This window comes from Pseudorasbora parva, chromosome 1, assembly GCF_024679245.1.
Source record: "Pseudorasbora parva isolate DD20220531a chromosome 1, ASM2467924v1, whole genome shotgun sequence".
Classification (NCBI taxonomy): domain Eukaryota; kingdom Metazoa; phylum Chordata; class Actinopteri; order Cypriniformes; family Gobionidae; genus Pseudorasbora; species Pseudorasbora parva.
Genome location: NC_090172.1, coordinates 56,866,810 through 56,883,582, shown reverse-complemented (window position 1 = coordinate 56,883,582; position 16,773 = coordinate 56,866,810). Strand labels below are relative to the sequence as shown.

At 38.6% G+C, this 16,773-nt stretch overlaps 1 protein-coding gene across 1 annotated transcript in view; it reads left to right on the top strand.

Annotated features, from left to right (window-relative positions):
• The first annotated feature begins 1,639 nt into the window (after positions 1 to 1,639).
• acap1 (ArfGAP with coiled-coil, ankyrin repeat and PH domains 1) overlaps positions 1,640 to 16,773 on the top strand; it is a 41,769-nt gene continuing 26,635 nt past the window's right edge. Inside the window, exons 1-8 of the mRNA XM_067446006.1 lie at positions 1,640 to 1,867; positions 2,054 to 2,294; positions 7,863 to 7,920; positions 10,811 to 10,930; positions 13,574 to 13,627; positions 13,750 to 13,808; positions 14,020 to 14,203; positions 15,757 to 15,801. Of these exons, the coding sequence (XP_067302107.1) occupies positions 2,242 to 2,294; positions 7,863 to 7,920; positions 10,811 to 10,930; positions 13,574 to 13,627; positions 13,750 to 13,808; positions 14,020 to 14,203; positions 15,757 to 15,801 (573 nt within the window). The 5' untranslated portion in view covers positions 1,640 to 1,867; positions 2,054 to 2,241. The remainder of the gene's footprint in view (positions 1,868 to 2,053; positions 2,295 to 7,862; positions 7,921 to 10,810; positions 10,931 to 13,573; positions 13,628 to 13,749; positions 13,809 to 14,019; positions 14,204 to 15,756; positions 15,802 to 16,773) is intronic.

Genomic DNA, 16,773 nt, shown 5'->3' with positions numbered 1-16,773 from the left:
GAAGATATTTTGATTGATGTCAGTAACCAAATAGTTGAAGTCAGTGTGGGCCCATCAACTGTTTGGTTACTGACATTCTTCAAAATATTTCTATTTGTGTTCAATGATGACAGAATTAGCATTTTTGGGTGAACTATCCCTTTAACAGAAATTTTAAAGGCCTACTAAAGTGCCTTGAAACGCACAGCATTATTCAATCTGTTGAAGTAATTTCCACTGAACATATCAAACGGCTCTCCTTTTTTAAAATAGCCAATAGCTTTTAATTTTGCAGCTCGGCCAAAGCCGTTGAGCTCAGGAAATCCGTATTTTCTGGGTCCTATATGCTCTGTGCTATCATGTCACTGTACCGGAGCTGCAGCGTTTCCCGTGACTAACATGAAACCAGACTTAATCCCCCCCATTGGAAGCATATTTACACTGTCTGAATATATTTACACATATTTACACTTCCCTATACATTGCACTATGTGCTATTCACCATGGAGAAAATAGAAAATCCGTGAACAAGTGACAGATTTCAGCCTCAGCTTCAGCATCTATTTATAATGAAGGGGGCGGGTCTTCAGATTCTAGAGAGCATTTGATTGGACAGAAAATCTGATGAGAAGCTGAAGTGCAGATCAAAATCATTGATCCATATTGGCAGAAGTGAAACTAAGTTTTGAATACTTATCTTCTAAATATTAATTTTGTCATTGGCTACGCTAGCTTAGAAACCAGTTAGGCTAACATATTCATACTAAACACCAAAAAAACGTCCATTTTGATTTCATGGGGACTTTAAAGTTGTGTTATGTGTTCATTTATTTTACCGTTTCTCTGACTTTAATGCTTTGTTGCCACAAAGCATTATATCAACGACAAGCAAGAAAATGTTTTTGTAATGCACAATCATTTTTAACTTGTGATTAAAAGACTAGTTTTCTTTGTATTTCTTAGATCACTTTTATGTGATCATTTTATTAGACAAAAATATTAGTGCTGTTGTGTTTATTTTTTTTAAAGCTCACTACAATTGTAGGCTACATGTTTAATATTTTTGTGTTACTTTTGCACATTGAGTTTATTTTCATTCTAAAATGTGTATGACTAGTGTGGACTTGCTACTACTTTGTTTACAGCAAGACATAGAGAAATTAATGTTGCTTTAATAGTGAATGTGCGATGTGGTGGGCGTACAGTTGCTGTGAGGCATGTGCTTATTTTAGGTTACATCTTTGACTCAGCTTCACAGCTTTTGCTTGTGTTTCTGTTTTGGATTGATGTCTTTTTTTCACTGCTGTCAGGTGGGGCTTTCTTATGAACAACAGGTTTAACCGGGACCAAGCTGTTAGCAGATATAGTGAAAAAGGCAGTGTGATGACACGTGATGATAGAAACTTTGGAGAAGAACACTCCCTGAAAAACGCCTTAAAACTGGGATTGTGGAAGTATTCATTCATTTGTCAGTTCACTAGCCTATATTAAACAATGAGCTATGCATAAAATAATATTTTAGTTTTGTTTTTTAGACCTTAAACGAGTAATTCGTCGCCTTAAACATAAATGTTCGTCATCAAAAAGCACAATAAATAAGTATTAATCCCTTTAAAAACAGACCTAGCTTGCTTTAATTTAGTGGTGCACCGAAACCCGGAAATAAAGCGCGTCAAGGGGGGTGGACCAACTGTGACAAATTCAAGAGCGGAAAAAAAAGTTCTCCTGCGAAGTGCGAACAAGTTTTAGTCCATTAAGGGAAACATACAAGGACATGGTGGTTGATGAACTCAGATCGATGCATAACCTTCCAATATATGGATTGATAATAACAGGAAGAAACGCGCACAATGAAAGCCCGCTCTTGAGAATGAGATCATAATTATCGGTATGGTTTGCTTAATTCTCTTTTACCATTACTCCCCCTTTTTATGTATTACTGATGAATTGTGGCTATTGTTTTATTTATTCGACTCGTTGTTCAAGTGAATTACCTGAAGAAAAAACAACAACAACAACAACACCCCCAAAAAAACACAAACTTGTTTTCAGCGATGCTTTTTTTTGTTTTCAGGCAACACCCGACTGATATTTATACCGAGTCCATCCAATGGAAACGACTGGTTTAATTCATCCCTTCTAAACGATTCCTGATGTTGTAAACGCCGTTGGTTTTGCAGCATTGGATGTTTACAGCTCTAAAGGAACTGTGTGGAATTAAAATAATTATTTTAATCAATTGTGTTGTTTTAAATTTCAAAAATGACTGTCAAACTGGACTTTGAAGAATGCCTGAAAGACTCCCCACGATTCAGGTAGGATACCCTTTTCTCCTTGTTTTTTTTATTTAAAAAACACTATTGTGAAAATTTTTAACAACACAAAATGTATGAAATAATGTAATGTAAAATGTAAAATAAGGTCGAAAAATTAATATAGAAGATCCATTAAATTATAATTTTATTAAAGATTGGTCACGTGCAGCACATTAAAATGATAAACTTGACTGTCATGCTTGCTGAATGGATGACGTAGCAGGTTTCGTTCCAAGTAGTTCTGGGATCAGGTCAGTAGGTTCAGAGTAATTGTTTTTGGGCTGGGCGTGCTTGATTAAAACTGTTCTCAGAACAGCGCGAAATACCGTTACAATGGCCATGGAAAGAATTCACAGAGGAAGGATGAATGGGGTGATGATTAAGTGGCGCTCTGGAGAGAAGGGCACATTTTCCATCGCCATGGGACCTTTTTTTTAACCATTCAAGCGAATATATAATGCTGTTATATTGTCTAGAAGGTAACTTGTTTAGGGGATACTTTGTGGTGCATGTTTCTTTCTCATTGTGGTTTGGCTGTAGATTCAGTAGGCATGGAAAGTCTGACAGCCATGTTTAAGTGTCTGCGGGGGGAGCAGACTGAGAGGGTGTAGAGTTCAAAAATTAGGTCATTTACTTGCATATACACACACATTTCCCTTTTCATCTGTCATATGCGAATGTAAACATACAGAACATGTGGAACTTGTCTGCACCAGGAGTACTGTCATGCATGGACGCTCTTGACCTTCAGAGTGCAACTGAAAAGAACGAGTTTTCATGAAGGTGTACGAACTAAAGGCCACCGCCAGAGACACATTCAAGGCCTAGTTTACTTCAGACTGCGGCTGCCTCCGGTTGCTAAGTAGCGGCTGGGTAGTGGTGGGGAAGCAGGAAGTGAGACGAGAGATACTGAAATGATAAACAGGAGACAGGAAGTGCGTTTTAGGGGTGGATTGCTACAGAACCAACTTTTTCATCAACACACATTTTTGCACAAAAAATAAGTACATTTTTGATGAGCACACATCTAAGCTCACAGTATACTTGAATGCCCTACACAACTTTCTTTTTTTTTTTTTTAAATCGAACAGATTTTAAAACAGAAGGCATCATACACTTGCCAACCTTGTAAATGGTTGCATAGAAGAAGAAGAAGAAAACCCTGGGCATCATACACTCCGCAGAGCTATTTCACAGATGTCATAATATTACTCATTTAAATAATTCCCGTCTGAGGCATACGCTAAATAAAGTGGACCAGCCCTGGTTGAGTAGAGTTATGCTGCTTTTCAGGCAGGTTTTTGAGCCTGTAAATTACGACTTCAAATCACGACTTTGTAGCGTTCCAGGCACAGCAAACTGCCTGAGCGCAAGGAATTGTGGTAGCGTTAGCTAGATGTAAACAAAGCATGGCGGACCATACGGGGTTATGCTCATTTACAATCATTTCTATCGCCAAAGGGCTTACTCTTCGCTTATTTGAGGGAAACAGAGGAGAAAACGGCACATAAGGAAAGAGAAGCTGTTCTATTTTTTTATTTTACGTTATTTGTATATTTCGAAATGTATCTGATATTAATTTATTCTCGCACTCAATGGACTGCAAACTAGCTAACGCTAGAAAAGCTGCTGATAATACATAACATTTGCGGATAAATAACGTTAGAGCAATACCTTATTTTAATAAATGATTTGGTTTTTAATGTACAATTTTTATAAACACAGCATCCAGGGCTGTCATTGTTGTTTTGTGGGCTATGTGACGTCAGAACCCGTAACTGGGAGTACATCGATCTAGTACTAGTTCAGGGGTGGGAAATCACAGGTTTAACGGCCGTCTCAGTGCACTTTCATAGGTAGAAGGTTTGAAAAGCACGGGTTATGGGTTTTCTGGAGCGCGGCAATAGTACTGTTGAAACTCGCCAAAGGGCGTGCCATTTCCAAACGCACTCAAGAAGAGCTTGACCAATCACAACACTTATTCAACCGACCAATCACATTGAGCTTATAAGAAGGAGGGGCTTCATAGAGACAGGAACTAAACAGAGCATTACCAAGGGGGTAATCTAGCACTCGGAAAGCGTTGCACCCATTGCTAACCAAGCCATCACCTGCCGTTAGCAACCCATTGACTCCCATTCATTTTTGAGTCACTTTGACAGTGAATAACTTTACATCTGAGACGTTTAAAGACTCCATTTGTCCATTGTTTATTTATAAAGAAATGTGACAATGCATAAAATGCTCCATTACCTTGTATCTTACACTATCGCCCCGCAGAAGCTGTTTTTGTAAAAATAGGCTAACGATTGCATCATAACCAACGCGACCCTGTCGCACAGTTGAGAAATTACCGTATAGACCTGAGGAGACGCTCGCAGGCAATCTTTTACTGTCTATGAGACAGTCGGGGGGACGTGGAGACATACAGTCCGATAAAGTCAAGGGGGAAGAATGGGGAGAAGCCCATAGTGAGCCAAAAGCAACGGGACAAAAGTTTGCTCAGCCATCAGGAAGTGAGTGCTTGTAATTGACTTCATTTTCCACCGTTGAAGTCTATGGGATCGCTCTGTCCATTTCTTTTACTGTCTATGAGCATTACCAAAGTCTCTTTAAGGCAAGTTATTTCACTCGGCAGCCATCTTTGAAACACTTCTCGGGGAGCTTTTTCAGTCATGCAAGTGCAGTACTATTTCTTTGAATGGGCAAACATCAAGTCCTCCAAAGCTGTTCAACAAGATTAACGATTAGATTTCATATTTGAAATCACTAATGAAATCTGACAACTGTCTTTTAAATGTCACTTACTATACTCAAATAGCGTTAAAAAAAAGCTTATTTCTCAGGCTAGACCAGCACATGTGCATTCCTTAACACTGACTGTTGGCAGCTGCAGTGAGGCAATGACTTTTTGTCAATTGCCGATTGGGTCTATAGTGCTGGGCGGGACTGATTCTGTCATATTGCTCTCTCTCACATTCATTAGTACCATATTTTGCAGAATATAAGATGACCCTGATAATAAGACAACAGGGTATTATGTAACATATTATTATAATTGTTATTATATAACAATTAGGCAATCCATCTCCTAGTGAAGACCATGTGGCCTAGCAAAATTTCATTAACAGTAGAAGTGAATCTGAAATCTGGGTACTGTCTTGGGTTTTGAATTCCTGTACGGGGGAAGTGTGGTCCCGTCAGCGAGTCACACAAACATGAATCACGTGGCTCTTAGATGGTAAGCTTTTCTTTGACTGTTTTGCGCTCAGGATCTTCTAACATTACACTCTGACAGACGTGCCATTTTTTTTTACACATTGTTGCAGTTGTATTATTGACATGTAAAATCTAGACCATGAATATAAGGCAAACCCATTTTTTTTCAGATGTATCTCTAAGAAAAAAATATTGTCTTATTTTTGGAATGATACGGGTAATATGAGTGCACCATCTTTGTGTATATAATGTGAAGTTGTAATCCCAAGTTCTACGTGGACATGAATGTTTTAGTCAGAATCTCATAACTAATCAATCACTCAAACTCACGCAATAACAAGACGTTTGACAAATGAAAACAATGTGTTCTTAAACCATCTCAGCTTATCAGACATGTTTGATATCCTCTGACTGGACAGAGTGATAGTCTGGAGCTAAAAAGTATTGGAATTTGTGTCCTTCATACACTACATGTCTGAAAAGTTACCTTCATTTATATAGTGCTTTGCTTTATATAATACAGATTGTTTCAAAGCAGTGATAATACCAGGAAAATGCAGTTGGGTTGTTGTTGTTCAACTGAAGACAGTTCAGTGTTGATTCAGTTCCTTTGTAAATATCATCAATTATTACTTTAGATCATTTCTATAAAGCAGTGAAATCATCTATAAAGCAGTGAAAAATGATGTCATCGTCCAGCTCAGTTCTGTTCTCAGCAGCGTCAGTGCAGTCAGATCAATAATGTTGTTGAATATTTCAGCAACTTCCATTGACTCCTCTAGAGTATAAATTAGGGCAAAAATCTGAAAGTTCTGTAGTGTATTCCAGCCTTTACATAGCCTGTCAAGCCAGACCCACATCAGGATGTTTGGCCTGGAAACTCACCATTGACAGCTCAATCTGAGGGGTGGGATAAACGGTTGTCTTTCAAACTCCCTCTCCACGGCGTGCAGGCAATTGGATAGCGCTACAACCAACCAGAGCAACGAAGGTGAAGCAGAGGTCGTTGACAGATTAAACTTTTGCTGTATCGGTCGGCAAACACATCTTCCCTTCTTAAGAATGACTTCAGTGCCATTCTTTGTTCTTTTCTCAGAGAAAAGCTTAACTCAAACTCTTCCGGTCGCGGTCAAAGCTGATTCAAAAGACTGCCATTCGCCAGCTTCTGTGTTTACTAGAAGCATGCAAGCGCAACTCAGCCGTCATTGTGTTAAGCCCCACCCACCGATTCTATACACGATGTGATTGGCCTGACCAGAGTTTGGCGTTTACAGCTCAGAAATGTATTGAGAGTTGCTAGTTGACACTCGCGGCAAATTAGATTTGCTGCCGCTAGGGTGCGTCTAGATTTCAAGGCTAGCCTTTACACATAGGGCCCAATCATACACCCAATGAGATGCCAGGCACGACGCAAGTGTTTTTGCTAATTTCAGCCGGACGCAGTTATCGTCCTCACATCCAGCGCCGTGTTGTTTAAATAGCAAATGCGCTCGCGCCCATCTGTTCGCCCATGGGTGTGCTGGTCTGGAAACCCAGTGTGTTCAGGCGCATTGTTGGCACGTTGCTATTTTGAGGCTACTGAAAGTGACCGCACCATTGACCAACAAAAAACTGGTCTAATGTCAATAGCGCTGTATTTTTTGTGAAAAAATGATGCAATTAAAAGGGTGCATTTGTAATATCTGCCTGTAGGTGGGTGCACAATGGGTGTAAACTCTGCTTATTACACACACGCAGAGACAAATATTTTATAAATGGTAAATAGTGTATCTGTAATGGGGCAAGCACAACTGACTTTTAAAGGGAATGGGAGTTGAGACTCTGATTGATTTATTGTACGTTATGCCCAAAACACACCCTTGACTCATTAAGAGACTAGGTCTTTTGGACCATTCACCTGGCGAGCCATCATTAAACTGGCAAAAGTGGATTCAGATACTTCCAAATGTCACCCGCGCCATGAGCTTCAGACCATGCGCTCAGAGCATTAAAATAGGGTCCATGGTGTTACTTAGACGGTAAATTCAAAAAAAGGCCAATTTATTTTATAGTCTTTCTCTTAATTACTGTTTCAGTTAAATATTGAGTTTATAAAAATAATCATTGCATTTCTATGTCTGTGTGTATGTGAAAAAGCAGGAAACTACAAAGTTATATGTGTTCTTCAAAAAAAGTCTGACAACACAGAGAAGCGAACATTCACTGATATAAACAGTGAATGAAATTGAACTTGGTTAATATGTTTTGTGTAAAGTAAATATAGGGTTTTTAAAGGGTTGAGTAAGGATGACTGGGATAACATTTATTTTTGAGTTGTGTGTGTGAAAATGTATGTGCTATTTTCAATAGGGCAGAAATCGAGAAGGTGGAGGTCAACGTCAGTGAACTGGAAACAAGACTTGAGAAGGTGAGAAAATGCAGAGACTCACTATTAGTGCTGAATCATTATGACTAGTGCTCACACTTGCGAACAAACCACTAACCCTAGTTTTAAATGTCAGCACATAACTGTTCTGGACATTATTGATAGCTCAAATCCTGAGGCTTGTTGAGGAGACATGTACTACAACTTTTCTAAATGCTCAGACTTATGATTTTTTGATTTTTTTTCTTGATAAAAGCAACACTCCTACTCGCCTGTTTGCAAAACTCTGCTACCGGTTTTAACCATAACAGAACGGAGCCTCATATTTAGGCTTACTCCATAAAATAATATCCCAAATACTGCAGGGTTTATTGTTTTGACCATCAAATGCTTAATTCCTTAATTTACAAACAAAGTCATTGTTCCTCTCTTTGAAGTGATATAGTGTTATTCAGAGGAACTACAAAGAGGAATTACTCATTGAAAAGGTTTAAACCACAATCCAAGATAATTTCCCTTAAATTTATTAGACTGAATGGTTTCAAATCAGAGAGACCTACCAATTCCTCTACATGGTTATTTGTTAAAGAGGACCTACCGTATTATGCTTTTTTGTTTTACATTTCCAACTTTCTTTAGTGTGTAAAGTTGCCGTTTGAGCATGAAAACGCTCTGCAAATTCACAAACCGCGTTGCCAAATCTTCATGTGGAATTGGGCTACATTTAAGTTGTTGCTGCGGGTTATTTTTTTCTTCCGCAAGTTGATTTCCATCCCCATAGGTGTGATTTTGGCCCTCAAACACTCCCAAAACACCCCAAGAGCAAAACCTCACTGGAGAATTTGGCCACCTGATAGAGAAAATCACATTGGGCTACTTTTGACTGGCCATTGGACTACTTTTGACTGGCCATTGGGCTACTTCTGACTGGCCATTGGGCTACTTTTGACTGGCCATTGGACTACTTTTGACTGGCCATTGGGCTACTTCTGACTGGCCATTGGGCTACTTTTGACTGGCCATTGGGCTACTTTTGACTGGCCATTGGACTACTTTTGACTGGCCATTGGGCTACTTCTGACTGGCCATTGGGCTACTTTTGACTGGCCATTGGACTACTTTTGACTGGCCATTGGGCTACTTCTGACTGGCCATTGGGCTACTTTTGACTGGCCATTGGGCTACTTCTGACTGGCCATTGGGCTACTTTTGACTGGCCATTGGGCTACTTCTGACTGGCCATTGGGCTACTTTTGACTGGCCATTGGGCTACTTTTGACTGGCCATTGGGCTACTTTTGACTGGCCATTGGGCTACTTTTGACTGGCCATTGGGCTACTTTTGACTGGCCATTGGGCTACTTTTGACTGGCCATTGGGCTACTTTTGACTGGCCATTGGGCTACTTTTGACTGGCCATTGGGCTACTTCTGGCTGGTCATTGGGCTACTTCTGACTGGCCATTGGGCTACTTTTGACTGGCCATTGGGCTATTTCTGACTGACCATTGGGCTACTTCTGACAGGCCATTGGGCTACTTCTGACTGGCCATTGGGCTACTTCTGACTGGCCATTGGGCTACTTCTGACTGGCCATTGGGCTACTTCTGACTGGCCATTGGGCTACTTCTGACTGGCCATTGGGCTACTTTTGACTGACCATTGGGCTACTTTTGACTGACCATTGGGCTACTTTTATTGAGCAGCCCTGGTCACAAACCACAAAGCCACTCAAAAAGGAGTATATTAGTGTGCACTAAATTTATTTCAGGAATGAACATGTCACAATATTCCTCATTTAAATAATTCCTGCCCAAGGCATAAGCAAAATAAAGGGATGGGGCCTGGTTGAGTTGAGTTAACAGTGGCTATGTTTATATGGACACACTGCTTCAATCTGAATTAATTAATTCCGATTGATGAATACAAACATAGTGTTTACATAAACACTAATTAAAGCGATCGGGTGGTTTATGTCACAAGCTTGTGATCGGATTTAATCTTTTGACATGCACACACTGCATGACTTTACAGAATTTGCTGCTGTTGTTGCATACTAACCATCCTCCTTTTATTTGTTTTAAAAAGCAGACTTAATAATTATGTATTTTGGGTCTTTATTAGGCGACGACGAGCACATGAACCGTGCTGCTTATATTTATTAAGCAGTAAAAACGCCCCTTCCCACGCCCAAAACATGGCGTCTGGGGATAAGAGTCTGAAACGAGGCCTGGTGAGACGTTATCCTGCTCTACTTCAATGAGTGGAAAGATAATTTTTTCAACAGGAAGAACAGCTTATTCTGCGTGGCATATGCCATTACGCTATTTCTGCATCATAGCACATGCGCGCGCAGTACTTTCCACTTTAGGTTTTCAATCTGATCAGGTGTTTACATGCCCTTTTGATTGGATTACAAATTAAATAAACCATCCCTTACAATCTAAATTAAATTTTAATCAGATCTGGCAGGTTGATGTGGTTACATGTGAAATTTTTTTGTTCAGATTGTGCTAATAGAATATAAGGGTCCATTTTAACATTGGTAGTGTGGTAAAACTTGAGGTTATGGTAAGGGGGTGACATTTCCGAAATCGAATCAAAACGGACTGATCTAACCGGCCAATCAGAGCACATTTTCAGAGAATTTGCTTTTCGGGAGGCGGGGCTTCATAGAGACATGAACTAAACACAGTGTTACTGACGGACTGGGAAAAGAGGAGCTGCAACAATGTAGAATATGTAAAAAATAAGGACGTTTTTTTTTACATTCAAGCATGAAAACCGATTCTAGTAGAGACCAAAAACAAAATCAAGGGCATAAAAGGTCCTCTTTAAATAATTGCACACAACATTTGTTTGTAAAAATGTCTATTTTATGTATGTTAATAATATGACATTATAACATCCTGAAATAAATGTGTGTTTGTATAGTTGGTGAAACAGTGCCACACTATGCTGGAAGCGGGCCGTTCCTATTGCCTGAACAGTAAGAGCTTTGTAAATGGCCTTAAAGAGCTGGGACACCACTGTTCTGAGGACCGGACTATGGGGGTGAGTGTATCAACAGTCCTGTAACGGATCGTAAATTAGCATTACTTACTGTACACAAGAACCCACACAGGGGTAGCCACATACGCTAACTGATACCTCTGATGGGATATAAACATATGATCACCCAAAACAGCATCCAAATAAGAAGGAAGTGAAACAAAGTGATTGTAAATTCCAGATCTGTACGGTAACATGCGGCTGTTTGATGGATTCTAGACTGATATGGGAAACAGCATTTACCAGTGCAGTGTAAATATGGGATGTGAAGATATTTTGGTCACACTTTAGATTAGGGTAAAAGTTTCACTATTAACTATTAACTTTAACTTTTGCCCCCAGTAAACTCGTAATTACTGTTTATTAATAGTTAAGTTTAGGTGTTGGATGTAGAATGTGTTCATGTAGATTAATGCATTAATATGTGCTTTTATAAGTACTAATGGAAAGCTAATATCTAAGTAATAGACATGCTGATAAGCAACTAGTTAATAGTGAGAATTGGACCCTAAACTAAGCATTACATTGACCAAAAAGTGAAAACATAACATTTATAATGGTACAAAAGGTGGTATTTCAATTAAATGCTGTTAAGAACTTTCTATTCATCAAAAAAATCCTTAAATAATTTTACTGTTTCCACACAAATTAAGCAGCACAACTGCTTTCAACATTGATAATAATAGTTGTGTCAACTCCACAACACTTTATCATTGACGACGCCGCACCAACATTCCTGCTTCCCACTTCTTAAGTCATGGTTATGAGCTCATCGCATTCAAGTGCTTTGCTTTCCGACAAAGGACAAGAATCATGGAGGACATCAGGTTTTTTCTTGCCTATTAATTAGGAAAATATTATTAAAGCCTAAATTAATTTAGGGCGTTTTCACACCTGAAAGTCCGCACCAAGGTCCGAACCAAAGTTTGTGTTTGGACATTTGGTTCTTTTTGGTTTGCTTTCACATTGCAGTTATGTCAGCGCACCAAAGAACTTTACATGACGCACTGGCGTCCTGTCGTCATCATCTATGTGGGCTGCATCTTAACATTGATTGGTTTGTTAGCGGACGTCCGTCTGACGTCAGTGTGTTGTCAATTCAGTGGCTAACTTTGACAAGAATGAATGAACAGACGCATATCATTGCCAATACTGTTCATTTTATGGCATTACTATCTGCAGCACCAACTATACTCGAGTCCTTGTTATGCAAACATTTTATCGGCGCCGACATGAAAGGAGGAGCTCCTAGAAGCTTTTTAGCCAAACAATGTATTTTATTTTATAGTTATGTTTAAATATTATAATGTTATTTTTAAATTTCATCTAGGCTATATTGATTATGAAACGTGCACAGATGTGCAATATATGTCAAAGACATCGAGTCAGAAATAATTTTGACCACTTCATTAAGTTTTGTTTTGTAGAAAGCTGTATTTTGTATCTTAATTTTAATAAATGTTTCATCGTTTGCCTGAATTTAATAAATAAGCTTAAATAAATAATATAGCAGACATCCCGTGACGGAGTGATCATTTGCGTTGCACATGAACTGGAGCGGTCTCATAAATAAACCGAAACTCATATAGTCAAGCAGAGCACGCTGCTCACGCGAGCTGACATGACTACACAAGCGGTTCTGGATAAAATGCTGCGCGCTCCATCACTGCATGTGCTGTGAGTTTAATCTGTGTTTTTTCACTAATCCTACACCAGAACTTCCTGTAAATGGTCTGAAAGTCCGAACTATACAGAAAATGCTTTCACACAAGAAACGAACCGAACCTTTGTTCTGTTTGGTCCGGACCGAGACTACCTCTTTTCGTCGGACCAAATTTCGTCTGTATGGTCCGGGGGAGGTTTCACACCTGTAATTTTGGTTCGTACCAAACTGAAAAGTCCGAAAATCCGGACCAAACAAGGTAGGTGTGAAAGCACCCTTAGTGTCCCATTCATTGACAACCATTCACAGCGCTATCTAGACAGTCAGCTTGACACAGGCTGTGTATAAAACATATAATATGCTTCAAATTATTATTCGTATATGTAAATATGCTTATAAATATATACTTCAATGACAAGACAAGGCGATGTAGCTGTTCTGGAATAAATTAAAAAGAAAAGCAGTTGTTTTCTTCTCTGCCATGTTTAAAGTTTATGGCTTGCTCATCTTAGGAACGGAGGTAGATACGACTTAAGGCATTCGTGTCCAGTTTTTAACTAATTCTGATAGCACGTGTGAAGGCAGCATCAAATACGCAGAGAAACTCAACTAATGTGGACATTAATTGGACAATAGGTGAACTGGCACACACAGGCAAACAGGCACAGGGAAAAACAACTAAAACACAATGCAATGAAATGAACCAAAAGAGAACACAAAATAATATAACCATTACACACAGGAATAAATTACATTTTAAGATGTTTTAAATAGAAAAGTTATTTTCAATTGTACTAGTGTTTCACAGTATAACTGTTTTACTGTAGAGACGAAATGCCAAAAAATCTTGCTGGCTTCAGACCTTTGAACTGTAGTGCAAGTGTTTTGCAAAATGGAAAAGGAAAGACCTAGTGTAGTAATACGAGTTAAAAATGATCGAGAGTTAACCAAAGCATAACAGAGGCTGCGTTTCTTTCTTTCAGGAGTGTTTGGAAAAGTTTTCTAAAAAGCTGTCAGACATTGTCAGTGCTCAAGAGGTGAGTCAAGTTCTTCCTTTTTACTGTTACTACTAGTAACCAATGTGCCAACAATCTGTCTGGAGATGTGTTCCTTTTTTCTGGCTCGTCTCCCATTCCATGAATTGTGCTTCTCCAAACAGGAGGTGATTGAAAGCACACAAAAGTCTGTGAAGTTGAAGCTACAGAATTTTGTGAAAGAGTAAGTTTTTCATCCTCTGCCTTTTTACTGAGGCACATCTTCTTCTTTTTGTACCACTCTACCAATAATATGAAGCTGTCTGTAAACATATGCATGAACTTGGGCATCTGAGTCACAAATCTCATTATTTTTTCATCAGCTTATTATTAGCGGCCCTTCTGGGAGAATTGATTGTAAAAACTTATTTACTCATTCTGCATCTCCCCCTAAGGGATGTGAAGCGGTTCAAAGATGTGCGGAAGGATTTCGAGCGTAGCAGTGAGAACCTGGAGACGGCACTAAGCAGGAACGCTCAGGCTCCCCGCGGAAAACAGCATGAGGTGGAAGAGGCCAGCAATAACCTTCTGAATGCACGCAGAGCCTTCCGATCAGGGGCCTTGGACTATGTGCTGCAGGTACAAACATAAAGGTGTCCTTGTTACAGTGTAATTATAGATTTAAGTACTGAGTGATATTAACGAACAGCTCCGGTGAAAAATGAACCTGTGGGTGATTAACAGATGGTTACCGAGTAGATCCTTCTCTGGGATGCGTTTTCATGAAAATCGAATGTAAAGAGTTTTATCTCTAAAACAGATTAGCTTATAACACTAGTCTATGGGGCACAGGGTAGTGAAATTAAATCGCTAGTTAATACCACTAACAAGGCTCAAAATAGCCTCACACTAACACGGTAAAATAATGAGGGTCCCTACATGCAAACCGAAGCATTGAGAACTTTGTAAGTGTTCAAACAGTTTAATAAGAAGATACTTTATAAAGACAGTACATTACGCGTTTACAGACAGCAGCCATACTGGAAAACAATTTCAACGAGTCGAGCGACGAACGCTGTGCTAAGTGAGCTGGTCAATAGGAATTCAGTTTGTGAAATCTAATTAAATGGAATTTATTTTTATTTATTTATTTTCTCTGCTGCATTCAGTGCTTTCTTCCGGAAACAACGGACCATATCACAGTTCAACACTTAGCACAGCGTTCGTGGCTCGACTCGAGACTGCTGTCTGTATGCGCCTAATGTACTGTCTTTATAAAGTATCTTCTTATTAAACTGTTTCTACACTTACAAAGTTCTCAATGCTTCGGTTTGCATGTTGGGACCCTCATTATGCGACCGTGTTAGTGTGAGGCTATTTTGAGCCTTGTTAGTGGTATTAACTAGTGATTTAATTTCACTTACTCTGTGCCCCATAGACTAGTGTTATAAGCTAATCTGTTTTTAGAGATAAAAATCTTTACATTCGATTTTCATGAAAACACATTGCAGAGAATGATCTACTCGGTAACCATCTATTAATTACCCCTAGGTTCATTTCTCACCGGAGTTGTCCTTTAAGTACATAGTTTAGGATAATTTGCATGGAATTATGCATCATTTATAGTTATTGCTACAGTAAGTACATGTAAAGTGTAACAGGAACACTAGAAATAAAGTGTTACCAAACATATTGCATACTTTAAAAATTGCAATGACCTTAATATGTATTTGGACAATCTTAAAAATGTCTAGATATATTTGCATTATATACTTAATTATCAAACCTAATGGTGTTTATCTGAACATAACTTTAAAGCTAATCTTTTATAACAACATTGTTAGATTTCAATTAATAAAACTCTAGACTTATTGTTCAGAATTAATATCAAAAATTTAAGAGTTCAGAATTAAATTGTGGCACTTTTTGGTTTTCACACACAACGTTTTTGCAGATTTGATTAATCTAGTGAAATGACATATATATATTTTTACTGTGTGATTTTTATCCAAATACTTTAAAGGTACTGTGTATATGTACTCTCAATCTCAAACACACTCGTCTAGTTTCATGCATGGACATATGTGAACTCTATTCAGTATTGTGTTTTGTTTTAGTTTTTTTTTGTGGAAAATTAGATTTTGCTTGTGTTATTGTCATCGTAAATCGTCTTCTCTCTCTTCCTAATCTAGATTAATGTCATTGAGTCCAGGAAGAAAACTGAAATTCTAATGGCGGTATGTGTCATAACATAGAATTAATTTAATTTGGAAATTATTGGGAATATTATTAATGTGCCCCTATTATGCTATTTTAAAGGATTCCAATTTGGTTTGGAGGTCTTCTGCAATAGGCTTACAAGCATACATGGTCAAAAAATATATTTTTGCAAAACATGCATTGCACATCACCTCATTTCTCAAAGCGTCTGAAAAAGGTCTATTCACGTGATTGCTGCAAGATTGATGATTGGCTCAGAGAAAATTAACAGTCATGGTAAATTTCACACATTGTCAGTTAATCTGATGCACATGTCACTTGTTGACGCTTTCACCCCGGATTTAGCCACATAGTGACCTTCCAGGTCTGCAGCAGGCGCCAGCTTGGCCAGAAAAACAAGTCCACTCATGTCTTAGGATGCCATTAATCCACCTCCAGTCCTGATCTGTAACACAGAATATTGCGCACATACACAGATACACAGTCTCCCCAAGGTTGGAGCTGATTGAGCTCCATTTCTAACCCAAAACATACTGATAACATGTGCTTTCTCTCAGTGAGAGGTACAGACAGTAGTACAGGCAATATTCATCTCGTTTCTTTAGTGTTTCAGTAAAGGGAAATATAAAATTAATAAAAAATAAAGACAAATCCATATTTCATATCTGGAAGCCGGGCTAAGTGAGCAAACACTGTTTCTGCACTCCCGGCATGTTAGGAGTGTGTGATTCCTCCAAAATCCAAACACACGACAACGTGTTCTGCTATCAAGTTTTAGCAACACATCACACATCTCTAGGACAGACCCTCAGTCACCAGTCAGAGAACAAATACACACTTTAGAAAACAATAAGCAAAATCATAACTGAAAAGATTAATTAAAAATCATAATTATAATAATAAAGAGGGATAAATATCTATTAAGGCTTTGATTATGAATTTAATTAGGATATATACAGGTATATTGAAGCGGAAGTGGATTTCAGAAT